Source organism: Scyliorhinus canicula, chromosome 10, assembly GCF_902713615.1.
Source record: "Scyliorhinus canicula chromosome 10, sScyCan1.1, whole genome shotgun sequence".
Classification (NCBI taxonomy): Eukaryota; Metazoa; Chordata; class Chondrichthyes; order Carcharhiniformes; family Scyliorhinidae; genus Scyliorhinus; species Scyliorhinus canicula.
Genome location: NC_052155.1, coordinates 105,576,315 through 105,589,675, shown reverse-complemented (window position 1 = coordinate 105,589,675; position 13,361 = coordinate 105,576,315). Strand labels below are relative to the sequence as shown.

Sequence of the window (13,361 nt, the reverse complement as noted above, 5' to 3'; positions counted from 1 at the left end):
AAATAAAGGTTATGGTCTTTTCAGCCAGGGTTCCATTCTGGAATCTTCTCCTCCAGTTATAATATCAACTAGGATTGTAACCATGTGAACCAAGGCTTACATTTTGCTTGATACAATACATTGATGGTCTCTTTCACTGCACAACCAATTCAGTCAAATGCTATACTGAATGCACTCTAATTTTTCTATAGCCTAATTCTCATTTAATTTATACAGTGTTTCCCTCATCTAAAATTAGCAGTGAATCTCCTCCAAACATTAATTTGTTTAATAAATGGTAGTTATTTTGTAATTAATCAGAAAATGTTTGAAGTTTTCAAATCTAACCCTGCATTATATAATTAGAATAGTGGAAATCGACCAAAATGTCCTCTACTATGTTGTAGAGGGAAGTTTAAGGTTGATGTATAGACACATTTACATTATAAATTAATATTCAGATTATCTAATGCGCAATCTAGGTGATTTATGGATTTAATTTGTGATCATTTTTACAGATCATTATTTTTGTCCAAAATGGTTCTCATTAAAAAATATAAGCCATTTGTGGCCTTTATGAAGATAAATGCTACAGGTTAAAGCTCTTAAAAATTGTACTGTTATAGGTTAGTGTATTTTGCTAGCTTTTTAAAAACTATTTCTCGTGATAAAACTGTTCATCCTTCTGAGGATCGAGTGGTTTGTCAGAAACCGGAGTCAGTTTGTAGAACTACAGTTGTAAATCAGGCGAGTGGTCCCGTTTGTTATGATGAAACTGTGCCAAATCACTGAAACTTGCTCCTAGTAAGCTTACAATATCTGAAGAAGGTTTGCAATGCTGTCCACCATTCTGTATTTAGTTTTGTACTATTTAATGGTCAGGTGAAATATCTGACTGGCTTTTCAATCTTGTCTTAAGGCAGTCCCTCAAAATCAAAAATAATTTGGTTCCACACTAAAAATGAGTTATCAGATGACTGCGCGACCTACAGTCGCTGTCATGGGTGAGCGGGTGGCTGGGTTGCCACACACTCCTTTCATTGTTGATGCTTGGCTTCAGCTTTCTGTCGCCGATGAAACCCGAGGTATCAGCTCCTTCCTGGGTGCTTTTCCTCTCCTTTGGGTGGTCTTGGGCCAGGGATTCCCAGGTTTCAGTGGAGATGTTGCATTCTTCCAAGGAAGCTTTGAGGATGTTCTTGAAGCTTTTCCTCTGCCCTTCTGGGGCTCACGTGTTACGTTGCAGCTCTGAGTAGAGTGCTTGCTTTGAGAGTTTTGTCAGGTATGCAGACGATGTGGCCTGACCAGCATAGCTGATTGAGCATGGTCAGTGCTTCAATGCTGGGGATAGTGACCTGAGCAAGAACACAGACTTTGGTATTTCTATCCTGTCAATTAGTAGGGGGCAATGCTTTGGCACTTCTCGTGGGTTTTGAGGTGCCTGCTGTACATTGTCCACATCTCTGAGCCATATAGGAGGGTGGGTATCAAAACTACTGTAGATCATGAGCTTGGGGAGAACTGGAGGCCCTGGTCTTCAACCACCCTCTCCTTCAGGTGATCAAAGGCTGCACTGACGCACCTGAATGCAGTGTTGAACCTAGTCATTGATGTGTACCTTTGTTCACTGTATGGAAAGTGGACCACATTGTTCAAGACCTCATCATGAATGTTGATTGGGCAGTGCTGTGTTGCAGGGACAGGTTGGTAGAGGCCCATGCTTTCATACGCCTCAGTGAAGGTGTTGACGATGGCTGCTGCTTGGCCTTCATGTGTGTGTTGATGTAAGCATCGTCTGCATGCTGTAGTTCAATGACGAGATGGGATTATCTTTGAGCTTGCAAGTAGACGGTGGAAGTTAACCTGATTCCAGTTTAGGTCCACTCCAGCAGGCAGCCTGAGGATGAGATAGAGCAATCCAGCAAGGACAATTGAGTAGAGCATCGGTGTGATGACACCGCCTTGCTTGACCCCAGTTCAGATGTGAATTGGGTCTGTGGTGGACTTGCTGGTCAGGGTTACGGATGTATGTCATCATTGAGCAGGCGCAGGATGATGACAGACTTTTGGGGACAGCGGAAACGGAGGACAACACTCCATAATCCCTCCCAGTGAACTGTGTTGAAGGCTTTTGTGAGGTCTACCCACCATCTATCTGTTCTTTAGGTTGCGAGGTTTCTGATGGGCCTCAGCCTTCAACCATCTGTAAAGCTGTTTTCTTGTTCTCGAGGTGGGCTGGTGTTCCAGGAACCTGCACTTGTGATTTACCTGGATCTCCTGGTTGTTCTCATCAAACCAGTCTTGGTTTCCTGGTGGAGTGATCAAGCATCTCTCCGGCGGTACTGATCATGGAGACCTTGAGGGCAGAGCAGTCGCTGTGGAATCTTTTCATCTCTGGGTCATTGGGAGCCATCAGGCTGGCAGTGAGGCACTGGCTGAATAGGGCTCTCTTGTCCTGCAGAATTGTTTCTGTTGCTGTTGTTGCTTTGTGGCCACATTGATGTTGATCACAGAGTGGATTAGATGGTGATCTATCCAGCAATCGTCGGCTCCTGTCATGTCTCGGGTGATGAACATATCGTTGCCATCCCTCACATGGACGATAACGTAGTCACGCAATGAGAGTGCTTGGAACAAGGGTGTTGCCAAGGTGCTCCTTGTCGGTCGGGACTCGGCCAAGGATTGTTCGAGGCTGGAGTAAAAGGAATGTAGCAGAGGAATGCTAAGGAATGTAGGAATGTGGTTGTGGGCTATGGTGAGCCAGTGTCATGGGGCGTTCGTTTATTGCATAAGAGATTGTCGTTTGTTGTTAAAACCCATCTGTTTCACTAATGTACTTTTAGGGAAGGAAATCTGTCTTCCTTACCCGGCCTGGCCTACATGCGACTCCAGACCCACAGCAATGTGATTGACTCTTAGATGCCCTAAGGGATGGGCAACAAATGCTGGCCCAGCCAACAACGCACACATCCCATGAACGAATAAAGGAAAAAAAAGGCTACAGGCCAAGTGCTGTAAAATGGGATTGAAACAAGCAGCTAGTTTCTTGTTTCCCTTTTTTTTGGCTGGTGTAGACACAACGGGCTGAATGGCTTCTTTCTGCATCCTAATTTTTCTATGGTCCTATAGTACTATGAATGTTTAGTTTATGTGCACAACCCCATATTTTTGCAAACCTATTGAGTTCAAATAGTTGTTCTACAAAAGTTTGTTTTCTTCACCATTTTGAATACTTCAGTTAAATATTCCCAAAGTCTGCTTCCATACAATAAAAAGACTGCTGATTGAATAAAGCATCATGTTCCTTTGGCTGCTTGAATTAGATCAAATATAGATCATACTCAATCGGTCTTCGCTTGCAAAACTCAGAACAAACCATCTATGGTTAGTAGATGTGATTCTGTGATTGGGAAGCATTTGCTGAGTGCACTAATGCCTACACTGAAGACCAATTTGAGATAATCAGTTGCGCTTTCAACATTGCTCATTTATGTTCACCTACATTCCCAATCTCTGCAAACAAAAAAGATGTTGCACCTTTATTTTTGAAACAGCTGGGAACTCGGAGAGCCTAAGCACCCTTTTGCTACTTCGGCCAATCAGTTGACTTGCCAACTAATTAGCACCCTTTTCACCTGCAGTATAAATAGTTGTGTTTGTTGGAAATTTGACATTCTTGCATTTGTCATGACTAGTGTAAGATGGAAAGCTTCGATGGGATTCAAATTCTGTACTACCAATTGACGGACAAATGAATCACTTGACACTTCTATGTGTTAGGTTTCATTTGTGTCTGCCCAGCAATCTGTCCATGTCCTCCTGAAGTCTGTTACTGTTTTTCTCATTGTTTACTGCATTGAGTTCTCACTCAACTGCACACCGTTGAATGTGTACCTCTTCTACCCAAGTCCAGGTTGTTAATATATTTTGACGAGAGCATTATTCCTAACTATGATTACTATTGCTTTACATATGTATTTTACACATTTCTGAGCCAGCTTTCATTATTTTTAAGGTGGGGTGCTGGGGAGTTGCAGGTGGTTTCCTCATTTATTGTGTTTTTCATTTTATGGTTGTTTATTGTCAAGCACAAGTCATGGAGTTAAAAGTTTAGATCATCAATTTATGTTATAAAATTGCTTGGGTTGTCAACGGGGTTATAGTTATGCCAATTGTATTTTATCAAAATAATGCTACACTGGCAAAATCTCATACTGGAATATAACTTGAAAAAGCTGAAATAAATGATCTTTGATTGCCGTGTTTTATTGGCAGCATATCTGATTGCTATTCCTAAAAAAAATTAACTATTTTGAAAAGAATACAATAAGAACAACTGAGGGAACTATTTCCTCGCCTTCCAGGTGCTGTGCTGTTCACTGGTATTTTTTTAAAGTTTTAAATTATTATTTTATAGATGCTGGTTCCATTCCAAGGTACACCTGTTGAAGTTGAGGAAAACACAGAATTACCAGACTACTTGCCTGAAGATGAGAGTCCTGCAAAAGATGACGACAATGCTGTGTCCCGTGTTGGGAGTAAGCAAGAAGTTGGTAGTGGCTGGTTCAGTACAGCGGCAAACTTTTTATCAAGGTCATTTTATTGGTGACAGGTGGTTGTGGCTGCTCAAAACTTGGATATGAGTAGGACTGTGGAAACAGGGAGATCGTTTTCCCATTGTTGTGGTGAATTGTCAAGTGCAATTTGCAGTAATGCAAAAACGATTGCAGGTAATAGAGGTTTTAAGTATACTGCATTTTCACTTAAACGAGAAATTAAGCCATCAGCAATAGAAGAGTTCCCTACTGCCTTTATCATTAAATTGCCTCACAATCATGTGTTTATTATTTTCTTCTAACGGGTCCTCGTCAATACCAAATGACATGAAAAAGTGAAGCTTAAGCAACGAGAGTTTGGATGGATTCTTCTGCAGCATCCTACATAGGGTACCCACATTCACCTCTATCCCTTGAATATTGTACAGAAGACCTCCTCAGTTATGTTAATATAAGGAACATTGTGCATGAATTATGCTTTTTTTTGATGTTACACATTACAATGACATTTGCAAATATTTGCAGTTTGCTGAAGACCTAAATGGTTGCATACATTTGCCTTACTTTTTTTTCAAATTCTAAATCCTTCATTGTAAATGCCTTTCCGTTTGTTTTCCATCTGAATGCTTAAATTTATTATGCATATTGGTGCAATTTATCCTTGTAACTTATTAATGTTAAACCATTTCTGTACACTAAGTTACACCCTATTCATAAGTGTACAGTAAATTAACTGACATGTTGCCTTCTAATTTGGTTTTGCAACATTTTAAGTGAATCTGTCAAAAGCCCATTAACTGCACTTTGAGTAAAATGTCTACATGATACAATGCAATGGTTTTATTTTGTCAGGCATGCATTAAAAGCATAGTTTAAGATTCAAATGTTTGTTTGAGACGGTAGGTATGTATAGTATTCAGAATATAAATCTTTGTTACTAATTTGCATTCATATTATTAACATTTAGATTGTGCCAATAGCCTGTACGTTATTCGAAAAATGTGTTTATCCCTGTAACTACATTTTCCATTAAACATATTGTATATCGATTACATTTCTACATTTTACAAGATGTGTTTCTTTGCATTATCTCACATTTTCTAGTGCATTTTAGGAACAATAACTATCATACTTGGAACCGTGCAAAGACATCATGATTGTTATTGTGTCATGTTCAGCAAATCACGTGAAATGAAAGATGATCCGCATTTCTGTTTGGTCCAGATCGATTGGTTTGGTAATGCACTACATGTTAAAGATGTTCATTCATCGACTGTGGGAGGAAAATGATCAACAGTTTGTAATCCATATTATGAATGTTGCTTGAAATGTAGCTTTAGCTGAAATCATGCATTTATTTTAATTTTGTTGGTGTAAAAGAACTGCAATTGAAAATCATTTGAGTTTTAAAAATATTTTTTAAATAACTGAACAAGCCATTTTATAAGAATTTTTGAGATGCAAATAGTTTCTGGTACTACTTGAAATTATGTTCCCTTTCAATTGCTGATTGTTTTGGAGCAAGCTGTACTCATTATTTTCACATTTTTGGTATGGATAAATACTGATCTGCATAATTTGCACTTAATTTTTCAATGTAAGAATGCAGTGAATTTGTTTATATTTGAGAAGATGACTAGTTGTAATGTTTTTGCTGTTAACGTATTGGGTAATTTGGCATTTGTCCATCGACATTGAGAAGTGTTTACTGACTCTTTCATGGAATCATAAAATCTCTACAGTGCAGGAGGCCATTCAGCCCATCGCGTCTGCACCAGCCCACTGAAAGAACACCCTACCTATACCCACCCCCTGCCCTGTCCCTGTAACCCCCCCTATGGGGCAATGTAGCATTATCAATCCACCTAACCTGCACACCGTTGGATTGTGGGAGCAAACCAGAGCACCTGGTAGAGACACATGCAGACACTGAGAATGTGCAAACACCACACAGGCATTCATCGGAGGTCGGAATCGAACGCATGTCTCTGGCGCTGTGAATGTTAACCACCATGCCGCCCCTTTTAGGAAATTTGAACAGTTAAACAAACTGTACTTCACACTCACGATAACTCAACTTTGATCAGTAATACTACTTGAGAAATATGAATTGATGATTTAAGTTTTTCACAGTAGAGCATTGATAATCTCCACATGGGAAAACTAGACTATCTAGACTATTAGTTTAAATATGCTTCTTTCTTGTAAAGGGGGAGTATTTACAAGAAGGTAAAACATTACATGCTTGTGTTTTTAAGTGTGATTTCAAGATTGATCACATCCATTGCCTTTAGTTTTGGTATCAGTATTGGTGCAATACCTTTTGAGAGATGAGGGATATGAAGGTTATGGGTCCAGGGTATACATGTTATCAGCTTTCGCATTATGAGCAATTTCATATGTAATTTTGCCTCGATGTGGGAGGAAACGCATCTAAGAGGTATAGCTGCAGATGCCATTTTATACATTTGACAGTCTTGCACTGCATGTTAACTTTGAATATATGACATTAATGCTACACAACTTGTATTTACACAGCAGTTCTAATAAACAGAACATTCCGAGGTGCTTCGCAGAAGCATCATAACAAAACTTGACACTGAACATTGATGCTGGGTAGATGTTCCGAAGTTTTTTCAAAGACGTAGGTTTGAAGAAAGGTCTTAAAGGTAGAGAGGCAGAGATATTGAAGAACAAGATTGCTGCAGTTTGGGACCTAGGCAGCTAAATGCGCAATTACCCAATGGTGACTATACTAATGCGACTCCTAGTGGTCAGTCGGTGAATTATAACAACCATAATATCACTCCATCCCCTTTCCTTGGAAGGATCGATTAATACATTACCATCAGTATATTTACATGTGATATCATTAGCCTGTGAGTCTAACAGTATTAATTTTTTTTTAAAATTAAAACATACATATATATCTATCTGTATATATATTATATATATATTTATACACAAGAACAAGCATGGTATGTACAAATAGTTCAAATCTACAAATTGAGTCGATCAGATTTTCTTCTGACTCTGGTTGATCTTCTCAAAGTTTAGACCTTGCCGCTCAGAACCTGTAGGTTCAATGTTCTCCATGACATTCGTGCTCAGGAACTGTTGAACTATCTGACACTGCAGCTGAAGTTGATTCAGACATAGATTTGTTGTCCATCATGTTGTGAAAGTCTCTGGTGTTCAAGAGTGATGATTTCTTCTTAAAACCAACCCTTCCTCTATACATTGACGAACGAGGTGCTACTTCTCCAAGTGCAATGGCTTTTCTCAACCAATTGCCTGAATCTTCTATTCTCACGATGTCATCACTAAGAGGTGGTAAAGTTCTCGACACTGAACTGCTTTTGTTTTGCTTTCATGTTCTGCAATTCCAGCAGTGCCACAGTATTCTCCTTTTCCAAGTAGGGAAGTGTGGTACGCAACCTTCTATTCATGAATAATTCTGCTGGCGATCTACCATGAAACAATGGTGATGCTCTGGAGCTCAATAGTGAGAGATTTGGATCAGATTGGCTATCCATTGCCGCCTTCAACAACTGCTCGACAATATGTACACCTTTACCGGCTTTGCCATTGGTTTGTGGGCACAACAGACTTGATGTGACATGATTGAAATCATACGTGACTGAAACGTTGCCACACTTTACAGCTAAACCAAGGACATTGTCGTTCATGACGACTTGAGGAATTCCGTGTCCAGCAAAACTGACTTGGTATGCAGTATTACATTGCTTGCCATTACACTGGACATTGGAGCCATCTTGGGATAGTTTGATGTGGAGTCTATGATTAAATAATCTTTCCCTTGTAGGTGAAAGAGATCTATTGCTATTTTCTGCCGTGGTGCTTTAAATAAATCAGATAATTGCATAGGTTCTCATGTTTGTTTGCAACGATGCAACTGGCATGTGTCACAACAACTGACCATCCTTTCAATATCCTGGTTTATACCTGGCCAGTAAACAGAGTCACAAGCTCCCCATTTACACTTCTCAATCCCGAGATGTCCTTCATGTATCCTCTTAAGTACATCCTTGCAAAGAGAGTGAGGTATAACTATAGTGTTCAAATGAAGCACCACTCCATTAATGATACTGAGTTCACTACTTTTATTGTATAACTCCATACATTGACCTCTGAGGCAGTGTGAATTGACGTTCCTCATCACCTCCTTGAAGAGTTTGATCCTTCTTGAATCTCACATGGTTTTGTATGTGTTACTGGTAGTGTACTGTGCTGTACAGTTTTATGTTCTATTACTCCCAACAAACAATGATATTTCATCACTGGAGACTCTGTCTTCCACTGTGCTGACTGGTCTGGGGTTGAGCTTTGAGTAATAATTCTGAGCAAAGTGATTTTTTTCCTTTGCATCTGGAACAAAACTTGCCAAATGCTGGACACTGCCTTAATTTGTGCTTTTTTAAAATTTAGAGCACCCAATTCATTTTTCCAATTGAGGGGCAATTTAGCGTGGCCAATCCACCTAGCCTGCACAACTTTTGGATTGTGGGGGCGAAAACCCATGCAAACACGGGGAGAATGTGCCAACTCGGCACGGACAGTGACCCAGAGCCGGGATTGAACCTGGGACCTCGGCGCTGTGAGGCTGCAGGGCTAACCCACTGCGCCACTGTGCGGCCATTTAATTTGTGCTTTTGACTACATCTTTTACACAGAAATCCTTTGTCCTGATCTTTGACTTGTTTGTTGGTGTTGAGGAGCTGCAGGAACGTTCCTGCTGTTTTTCTTTTGAACGTTTCCTGGCTTTTTGTAAAAGGGGCGCGAACTTTTCTCCAAGAAGACACCACCATTACTGAGAAATATATTAGAATGCTGTGCTGCTAGCTTGTGAACCTTACAAATCTTAACTGTTTGTTCTAAGGACAGCTCCGATTCCCTCAGCAACCGTTTCCTCAGCTTATTTTCATTCACGCCAAACTAAATTTGGTCCTGAATCGTGGAAGATTCCCTCAGCAACCGTTTCCTCAGCTTATTTTCATTCACGCCAAACTAAATTTGGTCCTGAATCGTGGAAGATTCCACCTCAGAAAAATTACAGGTTGTAGCTTTTAACTTTAAATCGGTGATAAACTGATCTATGGACTCTTCTGTCTTCTGTAAATGTGGTCTAAACACCTAGCGTTCATCAATTTCATTCTTTCTGGGAGTGCAATGTGCATCAAATCTTTGAATTATTTTGTTAAAAGTTTTTAGTACCTTCATCGTTTGCTAATTTAAATGTATTAAACGCAGCAATTGCTTCGGGCCTTGCCACTGATAGAAGCATCGCTACCTTGCGCAAATCTGATTGATCTAAATTTACTGCAGAATGAAACATAAAATTGTTGTTTAATCACATGCCAGTTGCTGTCCACATTTCCATGAAATCTGGACTCATTGGCTTCAACACCTCTATTTGGTCATTCTGGCAGTCTGCAAAATCATCAAATCTCTGGACCTCGTGGCTTCACTTGACGATATGATAGTGTTTTCTCAGTGTTTAACACCATCTAACCCTGGCACCATGTAATGTTCTTGTCAGAGGGCCTGATTTATATTACAAGAACACTTGTAGCTAAAGCTATAAATTATTTATTAACATTAACTGTGGGTCAACGATATACAAAACAACAAATGAATAACAGTATGATCACGCAGAAGCAACCTCCCAGCTTCCTAGTCAGCCTGAGGTCACATGACTCTAACAGTCACTTGTATACTAACAAGGCATCTAGTGGTCAGTCGGTGAATTAGAACACAACCATGCTATCACTACAGACAGTAGAGATTTGGACGGCTTCAAGTTTCAGGAGGATAGGATGTGGGAGACCAGGTGTGCATTGGAATAGTTAACTCATGAATGAGGCTTTGAGCGAGTGAGCTGAGATAAGTGAATTAGGTGATGTTTCACAGGTGAAAATAGTCAGTGGCGCAGACATGCTGTCAACAGCTCACCTCTGAGAGCCAAGGTTGTGAACTGTTTGGTTTAGTCTCAGACATTTGCTTGGAAGGGAGAGGGATGAAGTTGGTAGCTAGGGAACAGGAACTGAAAAAAGTAACTTGGGTCTTTTCAATATTTATGGAGGAATTTCTTTTTAATTTGTGGGATAAGGGCGACTCAGCCCCCTGGCCGGGTGGGTAAGTAGTGTGGGGAGGGTGGGTTAAGCAGTTTGAGGGTGAGATGGTGAGCAGTGCCAAGGTTGAAGATGGAGCAGGGGGACGGAGGGTGGGGAATCTAGAATTAGAAAGAGTTAAATGCACATGTTAAAAACTGAAATTCACTGAACTGAAGGTAAGACCTCAAGGACAGTGTCGTCAGTTCATGACATCAAGGGCATTGCTGGAGTTACACCATGTCACTAGTAACAAAGATTTATATGTTGAATACTATATATACCTTGTCACTAAGTCTCCCAACTCAATTTGTCACTAATCAAGATAGAACTTTTCCCAGGTTCCAGTGTAAAAAAAAATATTGCAGCCCTTCCATTATGCTGCTGAGCAGATGATCCCACCCATAGTTAATGTTTCAGGTCAGTTTTCCTACATTAGAACTGGCAGTACTTCAGGCTGCAACAGTATGAAGAATGACGACAAAGTGTCGTGGACCTGAAACGTTAAACCTTTCCTTTTCCACAAATGTTGCCAGACCTGCGTGTTTCCCGCATTTTCTGTTTTTTTCAGATAATCAGCAGTGCTTTGCTCTTGAACACTTTTTTGATTTTCTTGCTTCTGTTGTTCTGTAGAAAATGCTTTGAATAATACTTAGAAATGGTATTTTGCATTCAATAATTTATTTTTAAGGGTTGAAAAGGGAGAATGTGCAGGGTGTTACGGACGCCTGATCAGGTCTCAGCAGTGATACTGAACCAGAACCATAAGGGTTTTAAGTTTTAATGCGGTGCGGAAAGCTCGATTCGTTCCAGGAGTGATAGCACAAGAAATAGGGCTTGGTTATTTTGTAAACGGGTTGGTGTGGGAGCGGATAGAGGCAGCCTCATATAAGGGCAACAGCTTAAGGACATTATTGACTTGCGTCTTCCGTTCTTGCCGGCCAAGTATTCCACCAGCCCCTTGATGGTGGCGGCCCTGAGAGTATGACGAAAGTGGTAGCAGCATCTGAGGTTTGTGGTGCCTCGAGACACTGAGCTCGGGACACTGCTGGACACTGAGCGCGAGACCCTGCTGCACACTGAGCGCGAGGCACTGAATCGGAACACTGCTGGATGCTGAACTCGAGACACTTCTGGACACTGAGCTCACGACACTGCTGGACACTTTGCTCGAGACACTTCTGGACACTGAGCTTGAGACACTGCTGGGCACTTTGCTCGAGACACTTCTGGACACTGAACTCGAGACACTGCTGGACTCTGGGCTCCAGACACTGCTGGACACTGAGCTCAAGACACTACTGGATGCTGAACTCGAGACACTGCTGGACACTTTGCTCGAGACACTTCTGGACACTGAGCTCAAGATACAGCTGGACACAGCTCGAGATACAGCTGGACACTGAGCTCGGGACATTGAGCTCGGGACACTGCTGGACGCTGAGCTCGAGACACTGCTGGACACTATGCTCGACACACTGAGCTTGGGACACTGAGCTTGAGACACTGAGCTCGGGACAATGCTGGACACTGAGCTTGAGACACTGAGCTTGGGACACTGAGCTTGAGACACTGAGCTCGGGACACTGAGCTCGAGACACTGCTGGACACTGAGCTCGAGACACTGAGCTTGGGACACTGCTGGGCACTGAGCTCGTGACACTGAGATTGGGACACTGCTGGACACTGAGCTTGAGACACAGCTCGGGACACCGCTGGACACAGCTTGAGACACTGAGCTTGGGACACTGCTGGACACTGAGCTTGAGACACTGAGCTTGGGACACTGCTGGACACTGAGCTTGAGACACTGAGCTTGGGACACTGCTGGACACTGAGCTTGAGACACAGCTCGGGACACTGCTGGACACTATGCTCAAGACACTGCTGGATACTATGCTCGAGACACTGAGCTTGGGACACTGAGCTTGAGACACTGAGCTCGGGACACTGAGCTCGAGACACTGCTGGACACTGAGCTCGAGACACTGAGCTTGGGACACTGCTGGACACTGAGATTGGGACACTGCTGTACACTGAGCTTGAGACACTGAGCTCGGGACACCGCTGGACACTGAGCTTGAGACACTGAGCTTGGGACACTGCTGGACACTGAGCTTGAGACACAGCTCGGGACACTGCTGGACACTATGCTCGAGACACTGCTGGATACTATGCTCGAGACACTGAGCTTGGGACACTGAGCTTGAGACACTGAGCTCGGGACACTGCTGGACACAGCTTGAGACACTGAGCTTGGGACACTGAGCTTGAGACACTGAGCTCGGGACACTGCTGGACACTGAGCTCGAGACACTGAGCTTGGGACACTGTGCTCGAGACACTGAGCTTGGGACACTGCTGGAATCTGGGCTCCAGACACTGCTGGACACTGAGGTCAAGACACTGCTGGATACTGAGCTCGAGACACTGCTAGACACTGAGCTCAAGACACTGCTGGACACTGAGCTCAAGACACTGCTGGGCACTGAGCTCGAGACACTGCTGGATGCTGAACTCGAGACACTTCTGGACACTGAGCTCGCGATACAGCTGGACACTGAGCTCGGGACATTGAGCTCGAGACACTGCTGGACGCTGAGCTCGAGACACTGCTGGACACTGAGCTTGGGACACTGAGATTGAGACACTGCTGGACACTGAGCTTGAGACACTGAGCTTGGGACACTGCTGGACA

At 42.3% G+C, this 13,361-nt stretch overlaps 1 protein-coding gene across 1 annotated transcript in view; it reads left to right on the top strand.

The window, feature by feature from the left end:
- The window catches only part of armc1 (armadillo repeat containing 1), a 50,472-nt gene extending 44,875 nt beyond the window's left edge, over positions 1-5,597 (top strand). Inside the window, exon 7 of the mRNA XM_038809487.1 lies at positions 4,394-5,597. Coding sequence (XP_038665415.1) covers positions 4,394-4,585 — 192 coding nt within the window. The 3' untranslated portion in view covers positions 4,586-5,597. The remainder of the gene's footprint in view (positions 1-4,393) is intronic.
- The last annotated feature ends 7,764 nt before the right edge of the window (positions 5,598-13,361 follow it).